At 43.5% G+C, this 17,590-nt stretch overlaps 1 protein-coding gene across 2 annotated transcripts in view; it reads left to right on the top strand.

Annotated features, from left to right (window-relative positions):
- Positions 1-17,153, top strand: part of PRDM11 (PR/SET domain 11) — a 43,298-nt gene extending 26,145 nt beyond the window's left edge. The window contains exons 6-8 of one of the 2 annotated variants that reach the window (XM_082224241.1): positions 7,996-8,183; positions 12,324-12,956; positions 13,736-17,153. In XM_082224241.1, coding sequence (XP_082080367.1) covers positions 7,996-8,183; positions 12,324-12,956; positions 13,736-15,897 — 2,983 coding nt within the window. In that variant the 3' untranslated portion in view covers positions 15,898-17,153. The remainder of the gene's footprint in view (positions 1-7,995; positions 8,184-12,323; positions 12,957-13,735) is intronic. The other variant, XM_082224242.1, reaches the window with a different exon arrangement.
- The last annotated feature ends 437 nt before the right edge of the window (positions 17,154-17,590 follow it).

The raw sequence follows: 17,590 nt of genomic DNA, 5'->3' as shown, positions 1-17,590 counted from the left end.
TGACTTTGGAAGCTCTTAATATAAAATCAGTATGTGATTAGATTGATAAAGCAACAGTCATGGTGGTGGTTGTGTACACTTGAAAGTCTACCATTAACTCTCCTCTTATCTCAGGAAGTGCATAATTTCAGTTTTTTTGTTTGCATTTTGTGCCCCAAAGAAAAATCTATAGTTGACCTTGCACCTAGTGACTTCAAAACAGTCACCTTAGAGGGATGCTAAGCAAAATGCATTTTGTAAATGGACATTTACATTACACAAGAAATTCTTTTTAAAGGAATCAACCCCATAGTCTATTCCTTAAAAAAATCTCTTTCTGCATTTTACCAAAATTCCAAGTTGAATGCTTGCTTCTCCTGAACTTATTGAAATAGAGATTGTCAGAAGAAAACATTCATGTAAATAATCCGGTGTTTTCTGTTTCTGTTTCAAGCTGACGAAGATGTGGAGGTGCCCGGCCCCTCGCGGCAACACCACTTTTCATCCCTGCAGAGGCACGCAGAAGAAGCTGACCTTCTCTCCATACCATCATACCTTCATTCTTCTTCTCTGTCAGATCACTCGGATGTTATTAACCAAAGGCAGGAAATGAGGCAACCAAACCCATGTTCCCAGTCCTCCTTTAGGCCCCCTCGGCCCTATGCCCAAAGCCCACCCATCTCTGGCTTTGACCGCCAGCTCTTTGACACCCACATTGAACAGACGGAGCTCTTCAGGCAGTTCTGTCAAGAGCTGGTAACAATCCACAGAGACATGGCAAATAACATGCTTGTGATCAGCCAGAGGATGTCTGACCTGACTGGGCAGGTCAGCCAGATGTGCCAGACCTTGACCAAAATCAAGGACGAGCTTCAGACTTTGAACAAGGGTCAGGTTCCCAGCACTAGCCAGGTGGCAGCACCAATGAACCCTTCTGAACCCAAGGCAGGGAATAGCCAAAGCCATCCCAAGCAGACGCCTCTTCCTCGGACGACTAGGTCACGGAAGAGAAAGCACCACTTCTAGCTCCCTTTGCATTAAACAGGAAAGAGTAGCTGACGTTGGATTAGAAAAAAAATTCATTAGCATGACTATTGGGGAAGATCAGTGAGAGTTCCCTATAAAGATGAATATAAATTATGACAGTTTAGCAGTAGGCTTTGCTCTGTGCACTTGGAAGCGCAGCACCTTGCTTGCCCGCCCTGTATTAGAAGCTGTGAACACCTTAAATACACACAGGTGAAATTTAATGGCTGTCTTGCTGTATGGAGTCAAGGTGCACATAGATTTGTTTCCTTAACCTTTTATGCTCAGGAAACGTTACTTAGGCTTTGCATTTAAATAATTGCACTTAAGGTAAAACAATCCACAAATATATGCTCCCCCCTCCCCCCCTTTTACTTCTGCAAATGCACTATGTGGATCTAAGAGCCGTAAACGGACTACATTCTTTACCATAGTTAGCTACTGTGGTTTGGGGTTTGAGTACTAAAGCTAGGTAGATACTGACAAAAGTAGGGACCTGGAAAAATAGGAAAAAACAATGCCTGCTTCTGAAGCGCGCAAAGCACCACCCAGCACACTGGACTTACTCATCAGCTTTTTCTGTCAGGTAGCAAAAGCAGTTATGGCAGGTGTCAGCCACTTCAGGCCTTTAAGAGGGGTTAGCTAGCAGAAATTGGTAACATTGCAGTCCATAAAAACAAGTGCATTCTTTTGAAAGTAAGTTGCACTGAAATCAGTTTGCTAAACCTGCTAGAAACAAGTTTTGGATAAGGTAAACCACTGGCCAGCCTGCTAATTTTTCTACTTGATCTTGTCGGACTACATCTTCAGTTCTTTAGGATATTAATAAGAGTAGTGCAGTAATCCCTCATCTTAAATGGGGGTTGTGTTCTGGAGATCGCACCTAAAGCCAAAATTGCATATAGGCAAAACACTGGGTGCAATGGTGTGTGGAATTACCAAAGCTTCTTTTCTCCTGGATGCCCATCCCCCTTTCCACCCATATATGTCAAAGCTGAACGCACACAAGTTAAATGTGTGCAAGTTGTGTATACCAAGCTATACCTTTTTTTAAATAAAAAAATAAAGAGCTCACAAATTTAACCTTTTGAGTTGAGGGATGGCTTTTTCAGAAGCAACTAACTGGAGCATGCTCAAATGCTGGCTTTGACACCGATGTAATTCTCCTGACATCTTCAGAATTGCTCTTTTGTTTGCAAACACAATGTCGTCTTTTTAACCCCCTTGTCTTATCACAGGCTTGCTGGTGCGTGTTCTCCTTGTACCAGCTTCCTGCTTAACAGGAGCTTTGTGCATGCATTCAAAAGAACATGTAAGGGCTTAAACCCACTCCCACCCGTCCCCCAGACTTCCCACATTGAATGGTTTCCGATCTTAGGGAGGTATTCAAGTGTGTCCAGCCAAACGCTCCCAAGTCTTCCTACCCTACCATAGGAAGACTTCCTACTATACACAGGAAAGATGTGGAAGGAGATGTGCCTGGTACGCACAGGGTGGGTGCGGATGGCATGTGCATTGTTGCTTGCCCAGTTTAAACTCTCATACAATTCTTTTGAATCCAGGAATAGGGCAAACAGGAGATGTAAGCTACTGCCTATGTGAATCAAGATTACTGTCTACTTAGTTCTAAATGTAGTCTAGCCTGGCCTGTTAGGACTCCGCTATGGTTCTGGAACTGGATGTTTTGATCATATTCTCACACCTGCTTGTAGTACATAAGCTAAAATTGCATGTGCACTGTACACTTTTCATACCTGCACCTGCTCTTTTGCACCCTATGGATGTCAAGAGTTGAGACACAATCCCCTTAAAGTCATAGCTGCAGTAGTCTACATTCCACAAGGCCCTTCTGGCAGTGAGGATAAATTTAGGGTGCACACTTATCAGGGAAGGGAACCCTAATGAACTCAAGGAGACTTCCTTCTGTGTAAACACACATAGGATTGTTCTGTCAAGGTTAAAGCGTGTTGGGGCAGCCCCACCTCCACTTACCCTGGGGCTACTTAAGACCAGAGTTCCCTGACAGGAGAAGGCCAGGCCACCAGGTGCCACCAGCTCCTGAAGTAGACCTGAGATAATTTGCACCATTTGCTTTGTATTAATATTTTAACCCACAAACCTCCTTGGATGCCTTGATAGAAAGGTTTCATATAAATGCAATAAATAAATGATGAAAATATAATCAGACTGGTTTTTGAAAGCCTGTTTCAGAGGAAACTTCACTTTTCTGCAGTGTTGCCACCTATTTGCAGGGAATTTAAAATCCATATGGCATTAAATGTGGATCACTTTTTTCGTGAATTAATTAACAAAGTTCAGCATATGTATACTTCTGAGGCAGGCATAGCACCAGTCTGTTGCAAATTAATGTGAAGGAAATAATGGCGCAGGGTCTGGAAGTGCCTGGTCCTCAGAGCTTTCCACCACCAAAGTGGATGGGTTTTGCTCCCCTCCAAAGCAAGTCTAAATTGTAAGCTCCTTGGAGTAGAGACCTCTTTCTTTTGCTCCTCTTAAAGAACCATGTCCATTGATGGCACTCTATAAATTAAATAATAGGAATGTCGTCTGTTACAAAACTCCTGGTGTCTCATATGTGCTTGTCTCCAAGCCATTAGGATGAATAAGGTTGCTTTGCTTTCCTCTTTCAAACTTTTGTGATGTGTTGTTGATTCAGCTATCAGTTCTTGGAGAACTGATCCCAGAGACAAAAAGCAAGTTGGCATTCTCAGCTACCGCTGACCTTTTCTGAGAAGCTCAGGGGCTTGTGGCCTCTGGATTTCTGGCACTTGGGAGAAATGTACACGCTGCGTGCTTTCTTTTAGAACAGGATAAGAAGCCGTAAAGCTAAGCTTGAGGAATCTGGGATGTTAATATATAGAGAAACATATCTGGGCAAATGAAGGTATGCCCCATGATTTATTTATTTTCCATGGGGAATTAGCAACAAGGGATGAGTTCTTTGCTCTCTGAAATGCTTTCTTTGTGATCATCCCCACAAGGGGATGTTGTATGTGATTGTGTATACCTGGCATGTTTTAAAGTGCCCCTTGTTTGACTGAAATGCTGTGCTTGCCCTAATATTTCTTATATATGATGGAAATTTATGAGTATTTTTGTTAACAATAAATATATAATACTTAAAACTCAAACTCTTTGTTGGGTAACGTCTTTCCTTCTCTACATGGGTGCTTTCAAGTTGTGTTCTGGAGCCTGTGTTCCATTTCAAGGACATTTCAAGGATAGTTTACAGCTTACATATCTCTGCATGGTGCACAAATAGCACTTTTCTATCAGGACACATTTGTCAGATTGGGGTGGGTTTTATGTTTTTTGTTTTGCTATATTTTACGGACAATTTGAGGACAAAAAGCATTTGCTCATTAAGAAGGAGCAAAAGAAAGGTGAATGGTTTGGAAATGTTCCTAGTGTGAAAGTTTGTTCATGTGCCTAAAGGGATACAGAAAAAGCTACAAATCTGCCCATTTGCATTGTTATACAAAAAGGGACCTCTCAAATAGTAATGTTCCAGATTTCAACTGCCTTTATTATTTTATTTATTTCATAAAAATTTATATACTGCTTGATATGTAGAAAACCTCAAAGTGGTTTACAAAACTGATGAGATTACTACAACTTCTAGCACCATACAGCAATAAGGATTTCATGAGGATCTCGCACAGATAGTTAGGAGATCTCAGCTGTCCATTTAGATATATCCAAGAGTCGAGCATCTATGCATGAAAGTTTCTTACAGCTTTTTCAGAGACATCTTCTGAATCTCTAATTAGGTTTTGGGATTGCTTGTCACAGCTTGTCACAGCCTGTATAAAAGCACATATGCATACATAAAAAGGTGACTCGTTCTTTCAAACAGATTACTACAACAGTTGCTCTGGGACAGGGAGACCCTTGGCCAGTGCTTTTTAGCTTTCCCAGTGCATCTGGAAAAGAAGTAGATGTTCATTTAACTGAATGGAATTGTTTAATTTAGGGCTGATTCTGAGCTTTTCTTCCTTTAAAAAGAAAACAGAGCAACCACCACCAGGAAAGGGGAAAAAAACCTGGTCAGAGCAACTCCTGTGTCCAAATGTCTGAGGAGTGCATCTGATTTCAGCAAATCCATGAAAACTTAGTGCAACTGGGGAAAGGAGTGAATCTTGAGAGTTGCTGCTTAGCTGGAATGGCACCATCTTTCCCCTCTCTGTCTTCCCCATGGCTTAGGAAATCTAAGCAATGAGGCTGGGGTGGGGAAAGCTTAGTTACAAAGTCAGAAGCTGCTCTGTTCTTCTTGACATACCCTACAGCAGTGATGGGGAATTTGCGGCTCTTCAGGTGACATTGGGCTCCCCATCATCCCCCTCCACCTTGGCCGATGGTCAGAGGTGATGGGGATTTGTAGTCCAAGAAGAGTTGGAGGGCCACAGCTTCCCCATCTCAGCCCTGCGGTGTCCAGAGCCCTTGGCTTTGTGCATGTATCTTCTCCCCAGTCACTCAAAAATATAGATGGAAGCAGCCCCCTCTGTATATTGGATTGTGAAAGAAGTTGCCTGCACACTCATAGCATGTGTGTAATACTGACAATTGAGTTGTCAGTCAGTCAGCAGAAAACTAAAACTGAGGCAGAGAGGGGAAGGGCAGCTCACTCGTATCCAAGGGGTCTGGATCAGTGTTAAATACGCCAAGTTCTAAACAGCTTTTGTCCTGTCACTTATCTGCTACGCAGTAAATGAAGGTTTGGAGTCTAGTGTTCACCTGTCTCTTTTCTGACGCTATGATTAATTATTTTGCAAAAGTGTAGTGCAGTGCAATATGAGCATGACAGCCAAGTATGGTCATCGGACACATACTAGAAGGATATTAATGGAAGTGGCTGGTGTGGTATATGATAAATCACCTTGCGGCCGAAGAGCAGAAGCTGTTTCTGCTGTTAAAAGGGAGTATTCCCAGGAGTAGCTCTTATGCTAGCAGAAGTAATGCAGCATGACCTCTGCCCTCTCTCTTATTCAAACATTGCCAGCTCCGCAATATAGATGCAATCCACTAAGCACAGTTTGTGCACAATCATCAGTAACTCTCAATTAAATTTGAAACATGGCTCCCATACAATTACTGGAAAAATACTCTTGCTCCAGCAACCTCTCTCTCTCACTCAGTACCAAGCCTAGGTTTTAGTAACGTAAGTTTTTCATATTGTCTCTGCCCCTCACCTGATAACTCACTTACTTTTATGCATGCAGATTATCGAAATGTGCACACCAAGGAATAGTGTGACTAACTAGGTAAAGCTAATGTGTCAAGATGGCTAAGAGATACAAGCAAGTTCATTCTTGATTCAGATCATCTCCCCCATGGACTCTTAAGGTTTCTTTAGGCAAGCCACTGTCTCTCAGCTGCTTCATCTGTAACATGGCAGCCAGTGGTTAAAGTGGTGAGCTTGGATGGAGGATGCTTGAGTTAAAATCCCTACTCTCCCATGTAGCTCACTGAGTGAAACTGGGCCCGTCACTATCTTTCAGCCTAAACAACCTCAGTGTAGTTGTGAGCCTAAATAGGAAGGAACTGTGTGTGCCTTCTTGAGCTCCTTGTAGAATAGACAAGCAATAAATTCATTAAAACATGGGAAAGCAAGACTGATAAACTTTACAGGGTTAATAAGAACTACCCCTTTGCCTGCCTCCAGAAGAAATTGGCTTTTGGGGGGTCTGGAGAAATCCCGGAACAGCATGCAGGGAAAGGAGAGGACAAATTGTTCCATCAGGCCAAGCAGAGATGATTGCACTGATGGCATGATCTCCTTGGCACTGCTTTGAATTCCACCCAATAACTTTGGAACACGACTTATACAAGTGCTATATAATAAGAACTTTCCGCATTTGCCTGATAAAGAGTACTGGAAACCCTGCATGCTGTTTTGTAATATTTTCATTGACAAATAAAATCCCTGACGTGGATTTTGGTATTACCCTTGAGCTGTAACTTAGTGGCTTGGTGATGGTAGACAAATAGTTTTCTCATGAGGTTGCCAGAATGGCATCCAACTTTGTGAGAGCCAGTTTTTGATGTTTGCCTATTTTTTTGCGCTCATGACAGTGGTGAATGTGTGGTTGCCTGACAGCAGCCTTATCCCTTGTAATTCTTGACAGTAAGAAATCTGACTACCACCGTTGTCCCTTTCCATTTGGAAATCCTTCGTTTCCAAACAGAAAGAGAGATGAAATTGGATTTGACATTGTTTTTCTATCTTTTTTATTGTTGCTGTTTCTTATTGTTGTAGTGCTTTGAAATGATTTGTGGGAAGCGATTTGTCAATGATATCAATCAATCGCTGAGAAAAACTGGCAGGGGAAGGTGATGCTGGTGCAAAGTTTCCAGATGCTGAAATGCTTCTCACTGTGCAGCTGCTATGTGGAGGGTGCTCAAAAAGGCTTCTTTGCACCAGCTTGTTCTGTATAGGCCCTTTACAAGAATTGGCTGTTGGCTACCAGAGTGGGAGTGAAGCTTGAGGAACAGAGAAGCAGTGAGGTCCAAGAGTCCAGCATCTAAGGCTATTGTAAACATTTTACAAGCAGGCATATGTTTTTTGGATATTGAAGAGGAACCCGTGGCTCCCCAGGTGTTGGAATTCAACTCCCATTATCCCTGACCATTGGCCATGTTCGCTAAGGCTGCAGGGAGTTGCAGTGCAGCCACGTCAGGTGGGCTTCAAGTTCCTCGTCCCTCTTTTAAATGGTTTAAAAGCCTACACTGACAATGTTGGTCTTCCTAGACAGAGGCAACAACTATATACCAGATTCAAGAAGCTGTTTGATATTCTTTCAGTGTGCATGTTATTTCCTTGTAGCTTGTTGCATATCATTATTCATGCCATCCACTACTCCTCTGCCTGTGTTTCCCTTTTGAAGGTCACTCATGCTGCACAGTGGCTTCTGTATGTTTCCTTTCTGTCTAAGCCTCCTTGTAAGTCAAAAACTGCCCTGTCCTTGTTCTCAGGTATGTGGCCATATCCCGGGAGGAGAGAGAACAGAACCTCATGGCGTTCCAGCACAGCGAGAGGATTTACTTCCGGACCTGTCGAGACATCCGGCCAGGGGAGAGGCTAAGGGTCTGGTACAGCGAGGATTATATGAAGCGATTGCACAGCATGTCTCAGGAGACCATCAACAGAAACCTCACAAGAGGTGGGTGCCTTTCCCTTCCCTTTTCTGTCTCTGAGTTTGTTCTAGCATTCTTCTCTGACAAAGATGGCTCCTGAGGCAGCTACAAACATCTCTTTTGGGGGGGGGCAGGGGGTTAAAACCAGCAAACAAAACATTCCATATCACAAAATGACTGAAAGGAGCAGAATGCCTGGTTGAAATGAAATCCATCAAATAGCACTGTTGGGGCGCTGTGTGTGTGTGTGTGTGTGTGTGTGTGCCAGCTGATTTTATGCCTGTCTGTAAGTCAGAAGCATTAGGTGAAAGAAATGCCCTTTGCTGGACTGGATTTTCTGGCTTGTGGTTCATTTTGTAGGGTCCTCTTCCCGTTGCAAAATAAATAGCTAGAGGGACTTCACAATATTACACTGGTGACAAAGAGTAGCAGGCATTTATACACATCAGAGATATATCTTTTTATATAATAAAAATGTAAGGATGTCATCATGGGAGCCCTCGTTGGAGGATTTGTTGAGCCACATCACAATCCTGGAAGTCAGGGTGGGGTGGGGGAGCAAAAGTGAAGGCAGGTTGCACAACAGCAGTGGATTGGGAGTGAGGAGAGAGAGACACTGAGAGGGGAAGAGTGGCGATTTAAAACAATGGCAGAAGTTTGAGTAAATTGGGGATGAAGAGACAGCAATGGCAGCAGGGGGTTGGCAAGTGAAGTGGGACACAGCCCCAGGTGTAGAGATAGATTGGTGGCGGTGCCCGTTAGCTGTTAAGGTAATTTGAGGACAGGTTCTTGGGGGGGGGGGGGGATTTCTGCCAATAGTAGAGGAATCTCCCCCTTTTCTTACATGTGTTCTGTCCATAGGCCATCAGCCTAAGGCTGACAGGCATTTGCTGTATGGGAACTGTGGGTTCCTTCCTAGAGCGAGAGCCAGCTTCCATGAGTCAACTTGAAGGTGCTTCTCAACAGTCTCCAGCGCTGATGAAAGAGGTTGGGAGAGAAGAATGGGGAGGAGGGACAAAGTTAAGTTGTAGTGGTCACTTTTTCCTCCTGCTGCCTCTGCAACCCTTTGTGGGTGTAAAATATTTTGTGTGTATCGGTGCAAAATGTATCAGGTGTCATGGCCCCGCAGTATGTGACGACGTTTGAAAGTGTGTGTGAGGGCATCATTCAGTTGGAAGTCTCTTGAATGGGACTCCGCAGAGTAGAAGGGTCCATACACTTCCACCCTGGTCTTGCGCAGGGGAATTGCCTGAAATCTCAGAGAGCAAGTCATTACTGAACTAGGCAGGCCAATGGTATTTCTCAGAATCAGGCAGTTCTGTATATCCTATGGGCCATGTTTGCATGAGAACGTACTCTGCTGCTAAATCACAAGTGCAGGGCGCAGATGCTGAATGAAAAGGTACAGTCTGGCACAAGGGTGTCTGTTGCACAGAGCTCTGTCTACAACTCGGGTTGGGCTTTATGTACAAAAACAAGCTAGAAATATTGTGTGTGTGTGTTTTTAAAAAAGTACATAAATACCTTGTCAGTGTCTGTTTCATCACCACAAACCGCAACAGGAAATCCTATGCAGTCACCTCTTGAGTATTCTTTCATTGAAACACCGGTGTTCCGGAAAAGGTTGACATTCATTTGGTTAATGACAGCACAATATATTATGTAATTCTACACATAGAAAGAGTAGCTGGAAGCCAAATTCAGTATTTGGCTTTTAAAAAATTCAACACTAGAACAACGTGCAGAATTCATTCATCTCCGTCTAATGAGCATTTTTGTTAAAAGTTCCTCGGCATTTTGATTTAAGAAAGTGGTTTCAAATTTTGATAAGGTCTAACTGGTGGATACCCAAGAGTTCTTAAATTTGGATCTGAACTTGCGGCCTTCCTGACAAAAATAGGCAACTTGTGACTAAAATCTTCCCCTGACTGGAGATTAATCCCAATATGGGATTTAATTGCTCGTAATGGTGCAATTCACATATTGGGGCAGTTGGCAGTCCTTCACCATGGAAGGGTTCTTGCAGTTGTGGTGCATTTTATTGGTTGCCTTTTATCTAGTACATACTGTTCGTTGGTTAAAAAGCTGTCCCCGATTAATTGGGCAGCACTTAAAAAAAAAAGTTAAGTAATTTTGATTCAAGAACTTTAAATAATCTATCTGTGCAGACATTGCTGTATAAAAGGCATTCCCTCTTCTCTGTTGCAAATGACCTTGATGATGGTTGCTGCAGAAGGTGCTTGCCTAACCTAAAAACAGAGAGGGGATGCTTTTCTTCAGAAGCACTGCTTTATTCATATGCAAATATATACAGAGTCAATTACTTAATTGACTAAAACCACCAAATGACTAAAATAGCAAACTTTCTATAAGCCGTGCAAATTAAGCGCATTTGCACATATTTAGTCATTTCCCTTAATTTGTTTGTCTCGTGTAGTTAGTCATAGGGTTGGAATCCAGAGCTGTGCAGAGCAGAATTCCACAAACTGGATGCTTCTCTAGGCAGAAGTGGAGGGATGTGAATTTCGCTGATTCTCTCTTCCCCTTGTAGTGTTGTGTGCCTTACCCACCCACCCCCATCTGCTCTGGACGGTTGGGACACCCTCCAAAACATCGTAGGAGGGGGATGCAGGAGAAGAGGAAACAAGTGAAAATTACCTCTCTCTGCCCACCCACCCACTCCGGTCCATTGCGCACAGCTGCAGCATGCACTGGATCAAACTTACTTTTGTAAACAAAAAGGAGCTCTTCCATTCACAGAATAGCAGGTCTGGACCCAAACCATAGCCCCTAGTACCTTCCTAAGCCTGGCACCAAAGCTTTGCCTGCCAGCACTCATCCACCCTTGGCCTACCTTCTGAGATTCCATCAAGTAGTGCCCAAACACATTTTTAATTTAATTTTTCATCCCATGAGTGTCAGTAACGTGTTTTGTGTTTACAATGAAGATGGGTCCCCCAGGTTGATTGATTCTGTACTTAATACCAAATTACATACTATCATCAGATTACATGCACTGCTGTCCATATTTAGAATGGAAATAGAAGCCCAGTTGTGATCTACTCTTGTCCAAGAATACAGTGTAATTTGGAAGAAAAAAAATCTGCCATGTCTAATCTGGATCTCCAGCCAGTTGTCATACCCTTAAAAACTAATTAGGCTGTGGCATGGGCTCAGTCTTGCCTGGCTTTTTCATCTCTATAGCCAGACTCTAAGACTTGCGGCGTCAACAGATAAATGCTGATAATGTGGTGCCCGTGCTCCATCACACTATCTGGAATTGTACTCACCTTCGTAGCAGCTTTAGACTTGCAGTTGTTCAGGACTTTGTTGGCAGCGTTTGAAATTCCTATATAGCTCTCACAAAAGCACACACGTGTTTCAAAATATATACATAGCAGCATAAAACAGCACCTTGTTTGGGAAGCAACCATGTGTCTTGATGCTTGGAGTTATTTGCAAGATAAGAAGAAAGATGGAAATTGAACCAAACCCATCATCTTCTGAATTTCCAGGTAAGGATATATGGCTACTCCCTTTGTTTTAAGTAACTGCTAATATGCACAATCTCTCCGCTTTATTTTGGTGAACTTTGGCTAGGGGCCATACTTTTAGCAATCTTGTCGGGACCAACCTTGGAGGTCACTCAGAAGTCCTACCTCATTTTGCTAGTAAGTGATATGGGAAATGAGATAGTGATTTCCTTGTGTTCTCACGCTTCCTGTCATTCTGGAATAGAAAAGTGGTCCTTCAAGCCTACAAGTTTCACATGGAAATTTCTGCATCACACACTTCATGTATTATTTACCGGATACGTTTTACCAAGTAAAAGTTATCTTTTCAACAAACCAACACATTCAACATTATTGTCTCATTCCAGCACAGGTTGGCTGCCTGTTATTTTAGACCACCTTCCTATAGTTTGTCTTCTCTTAAAACCATCTGAGGCCTACTTCTGTATGGCTGCCTCCTAGAGACTGTTTTCCCTTTTAAACAAATCTCCAGTCTTAGGTTTCCTGAGACCTTCATTCCAATAAGTTCCCTTATTGGTAATGCAAACATGTGAAAAATGAAGATTTGTGTGCTCCCAGTTTGCTTTTGCTTTGGGGTGAGGAATGTTGCAGAATTCCCATTGATAATTCCAACTCCTGATTTTTTCTTTCTAGGAGATAAAAAATTACTAAGGGAAAGGTCAGAAAGAAATCTAGAAAACCAAGACGATATGAGCTACCCCCTCGAGCTCACCACATCAAAGCAAGGGAAGAGTTCCTACAAGCGCAGCTTTGAAGAAGGTGTGTCTCAACCCCAAACAAAGAAGAAGAAAATAGACCTCATCTTCAAAGATGTTCTAGAGGCTTCCCTAGAGCCAACAAAGATGGAAGAGCACAAGGTGATAAAGAATTCTGCTCCTTCCACTAGAAAGTCCTCCAGATTTCAAGCGCGAGATGCCTTGGAAGGTTGTGGGCCTGGTATTCATCACAGCTCTCCAAATCACAGTAGAGGCAGGAATGAGGGTGAGTGGAAAGTCCCCCGCAGCTCCAAAGACATAGGCCTGCTGGAAGACGAAGGGGAAGAGGCCTTATTTAAAGTGAACAGCCCCACCGATCTGTCTCTGGCATCGACTCAGGATGATGCCCTTGAGATCCCGACAACTTCATTGTGTCCCAACTGTGTACGGTTGAAGAAGAAGATTCGCGAGTTGCAGGCTGAACTAAACATGCTAAGATCTGGCAAGTTAGCCGAGGCACCTCTACTACCTCCTCAGGTACCTGAGTACCAAGCATTTTCATACCCCTCAGGTAAGTTACACACAAGAAAAGTGTTCCTCAAACACTGTATAAGGAGTGCCATTTTGTTTGACATTCGTGACTAAGTATGTTCCAGCATTGAGTGTTCTGAGAAGCACCTGAGGTCTCATTGGTGGGTTTCATGAAGCAGGAACGTAGTCTTCTGAGCAAGTGGTCTTGGGATTGTGACTGTAATGATGAAACATGATGTTTCTTTTCACTGTAATCAGGCACCTTCAATAAAAAAATTCCATTGCAGCGAATTTGTTTGCTGTATTCTTGATGCATTCCCTTACAGGAGAAAGAACAGCATATTGTTGTTTTTGAATCATACCTAGAAATTGCAATTGACTCTCTTATGTTGAATATGAAATATACTGGCTTGTGGCATGTGTGTGAAGTATGTCATTAATATTTTCCCTTTTTCTCTTATCTAAAGGATTTTGTTGGTTGAATGCAAGTGTGCATTTCTTTACGAAGCTCTTTTGATTTCATTTTGGGACATGCTCTGTCATTGATGCCCTTTTGTGAATATGAAAGTAGTCAGAATATCAGAGTGGCATTTGCTACCCAGGCTTGCATGGACTCTTGGAAATTATGATTTTAGATAATGAGGGGGTCTTGGAATGTTTATAAACCAAAATTTACTCTAGTAACATGTTCATTGTTGCTGCAAATGGTATGAGTAGCCAAGGGGGGCATGTGGGATAGTTGTCTAACAGTTTTGTGTTGTTTCTTACAACCCTACCTTAAACTTTCTCCATTTCCCCCTCATTTCTTTTCTTTCACAGCTTCGGAAAGCATCATGTCTGTTCCCACCATCATGGAGGACGACGACCAAGAGGTGGATTCAGCAGACGAATCTGTCTCCAATGACATGATAACAGCCGCAGATGAGCCTTCCAAATTGTCCGCCGTCACCAGGAGGATTCGGCGCTTCAAGCAAGAGTGGCTCAAGAAGTTTTGGTTTCTGAGGTACTCCCCGACGCTCAACGAAATGTGGTGCCATGTCTGCCGCCAGTATACAGTGCAATCCTCTCGGACTTCGGCTTTCATCATTGGCTCCAAGCAGTTCAAGATACACACAATCAAACTTCACAGCCAGAGCAACCTCCACAAGAAGTGCCTGCAACTTTACAGGCTCAGGATGCACCCGGAGAAGACGGAAGAGATGTGCCGAAATATGACTCTGCTCTTCAACACAGCCTACCATTTAGCGATGGAAGGCCGGCCCTATTGTGACTTCAGGCCTCTTGCGGAACTACTGAGAAAGTGTGAGCTCAAAGTGGTGGATCAGTATATGAACGAGGGAGACTGTCAAATCTTGATCCACCACATTGCGCGAGCTCTTAGAGAAGATCTCGTCGAACGGGTCAGGCAATCTCCCTTCCTCAGCATCATTTTGGACGGGCAGAGCGACGATTTGCTTGCCGACACAGTTGCGGTTTACGTGCAGTATATCAGCAGCGATGGGCCTCCGGCCACTGAATTCCTCTCTCTCCAGGAGCTGGGCTTTTCTGCAACCGATAGTTACATCCAAGCATTAGATAGGGCTTTCTCCGCCCTGGGAATCCGGCTGCAGGATGAAAAGCCGAGTGTTGGTTTGGGAGTCGATGGTGCTAACATCACTGCCAGCCTTAGAGCTAACATGTACATGACAATCAGAAAGACTCTGCCTTGGCTGCTCTGTCTGCCCCTTATGGTACACAAGCCGCACTTGGAGATATTGGATGCGATTAGTGGGAAAGAGCTTCCTTGCCTGGAGGAGCTAGAGAACAATCTGAAGCAGTTACTCAGCTTTTACCGTTACTCTCCCAGGCTGATGTGCGAGCTGAGGGTCACTGCTGCTACTCTCTGTGAAGAAACCGAGTTTTTGGGAGACATCAGAGCAGTGAAGTGGATCATCGGGGAGCAGAACGTCCTCAACGCTCTGATCAAGGATTACTTGGAAGTGGTGGCCCATCTCAAAGATGTCAGCGGCCAAACACAAAGAGCAGATGCGTCTGCCATTGCCTTGGCTCTCCTGCAGTTCCTCATGGACTACCAGTCGATTAAGCTGATCTACTTCCTGCTGGACGTCATCGCTGTGCTTTCGCGCCTTGCCTTTGTCTTCCAAGGCGAATACCTCCTTGTGTCGCAGGTGGATGACAAAATCGAGGAAGCCATCCAAGAGATCAGCAGGCTCTCCGATTCTCCCGGCGAGTATCTCCAGGAGTTTGAGGAGAGCTTTCGAGAAAGCTTCAATGGCGTCGCTGTGAAAAACCTACGGGTGGCGGAAGCCAAATTCCAGTCCATTCGAGAAAAGATATGCCAGAAGACCCAGGTGATTCTAGCTCAAAGGTTTGAACCTCGCAGCCGGGCATTTGTGAAAGCCTGCCAAGTGTTTGACCTCGCAGCTTGGCCGAGGAGCGCAGAGGAGCTTATGAGCTATGGCAGGGAAGACATGGTGCAGATTTTTGAGCACCTCGAAGCCGTGCCAACCTTTTCCACAGAAGTGAGCAGAGAAGGCATGGACCCCAGGGGGAGCTTGCTCATGGAATGGCGGGAACTCAAGGTGGATTATTATACCAAAAATGGTTTCAAAGATTTAATCGGCCACATTTGTAAATACAGGCAGAGGTTTCCTCTTTTAAACAAAATCATCCAGATCCTCAAAGTTCTTCCCACCTCCACAGCCTGCTGCGAAAAGGGGCGCAATGCCCTGCAGAGAGTGCGCAAGAACAATCGCTCTCGGCTCACCCTGGAGCAGCTCAGTGACCTTTTGACAATTGCTGTTAACGGACCACCTATTGCCAACTTCGAAGCCAAGAGGGCACTAGATAGTTGGTTTGAGGAGAAATCTAGCAATAGTTACGCACTGTCTGCAGAAATGCTGAGCAGGATGTCCTCCCTGGATCAGAAGCCAGTGCTGCAGAGCATGGACCACGGGTCGGAGTTTTACCCTGATATTTAGCAAGGAATGCCTCTCGTTTAGAAAGCTGTTGAATCCCTTTTTTAAAGAGAAAAAAATCAATACTCTAAGCTTTGATATAGTATATGAAATATATATATATTATATATGTATGTATGTAAAGCCCAACACTGAAAATTTAAAACTTATCTGATGGAAGCTAAGAGGAATTTTTATGAATGAGACAAGACTTAACATTTACTGACATCTTCAACCGTGGCAGCTGCAATGTAGGTGGCAACATTTCATTCTTCAGAATCATGTGCTGGGGCCATAGTCTATATTTTCAAACTGAATCGATGTTATAAGCTAGACGTGGCAGGCCAATGTCATCCTACTTCTCATTATGCTTCTGTGTGTATGTCTTCTCTCTTTCTGTCTCTCCTTCTCTCTCTGTTTCTTTGTTAGTTAGCGATTGAGCCATTTCAGCCCTCTACTAATGATGCTTAGGATTTTTGAGCCCAGTGCCTACATTTTGGTATTTCTTTTCCAGCTTCCCAATTTTCACGTAGGCTAGAGTGGATTCTTGCAGCTTCTTCTGATGATCTGGTTCATTTTCTGTTGTTTCTGTCAATTGGCCCATGATGCCCCTTCCTCGGTCTTAACCACCGGTGGGCATTTCAGTGTAAGGCAAAACCTTTTTTCTGCTACTCCTGTGAAAATTCTACTAACGATTCATGTATCTTACAATATTGATAGCATGTTCAGATGAAAATAGCATAATGCAGAAGATGGGGAACTATTGGGGTGGGGTGGGGTGTTTTTGCATTTATATTTTTATATAGTAGACAATGAGAAAAATTAAATAAAACTCTTTACTGAAAACCCAGGCTGCTGTGGAAGCTAGAGAGCCAACGAGTCAAAGCCCCGTAACAGGGCAGAGACTCCAGGGCTTAAAATATGTATGCTAATTTTATGTTATTTATACTCGGTCTTTATCATCATAAATGGGTTGTGTCTTTGTTTGGGTTTTTATAACAAGTGAAAGAATGCCTGCCATGTTTCTGTGGCAGGGGATATCAATGCAAGATCCGTCGTTGATTGTCGTCACATGACAAGGTCCTCTTAGGGGTTCACATATCCTCCATTGAGTAAGGTTTGAAGTTCAGTCATCTGCAAAAGAAAAAACTGAATGCTGTGTTTATTCCTGTGAACTGCTTCTTTTCAAAGGGGTGCATGGTATGGCAACATATTTGCAGCTCAAATAAACACATCTGTGGAGATTTTTTTTTTTTTTTTTTTACTACCCCAACGCTTCAGGTTAAATAAGCCAAAATGAGCACAAAACCTCCACTGCTGACTGTGCCTTGCCCTGCTAATATTGCAGAGGGCAGCACCACAACAATAATGGACAATCACAGGAATAAAATGATTTTTTTTGCCCGGAACTACTAGGATGGCATGTTTCCAGAGGACTAACCTTATGCCAGTCGGCATTGGTTTGGAAATACAGCAATGACGTCAGTTACACTGAACTTTTCCATATCCCCTCTCTCCACACACACCCTGCCATTTTCCTCCTGACCCTTCCTATTGGTCTTGGTGCTAAAGTATCTCTGGAACTGATGCTGCTAGCTGCTAGCTTTTCATTTATATAAATATATGATTTTATTTTTTAAACCGTACGTTTTCAGTGGTAATGTAGCATGTTGTTAAAGCAGTCTCTCTTAGGGTATATCTGCACCAGCTTCCTTCA

Source organism: Podarcis vaucheri (genome assembly GCF_965113315.1).
Source record: "Podarcis vaucheri genome assembly, chromosome: 1".
Taxonomy (NCBI): domain Eukaryota; kingdom Metazoa; phylum Chordata; class Lepidosauria; order Squamata; family Lacertidae; genus Podarcis; species Podarcis vaucheri.
The sequence above is the reverse complement of the archived record's forward strand: the minus strand, read 5'-3'. Positions and strand labels throughout refer to the sequence as shown.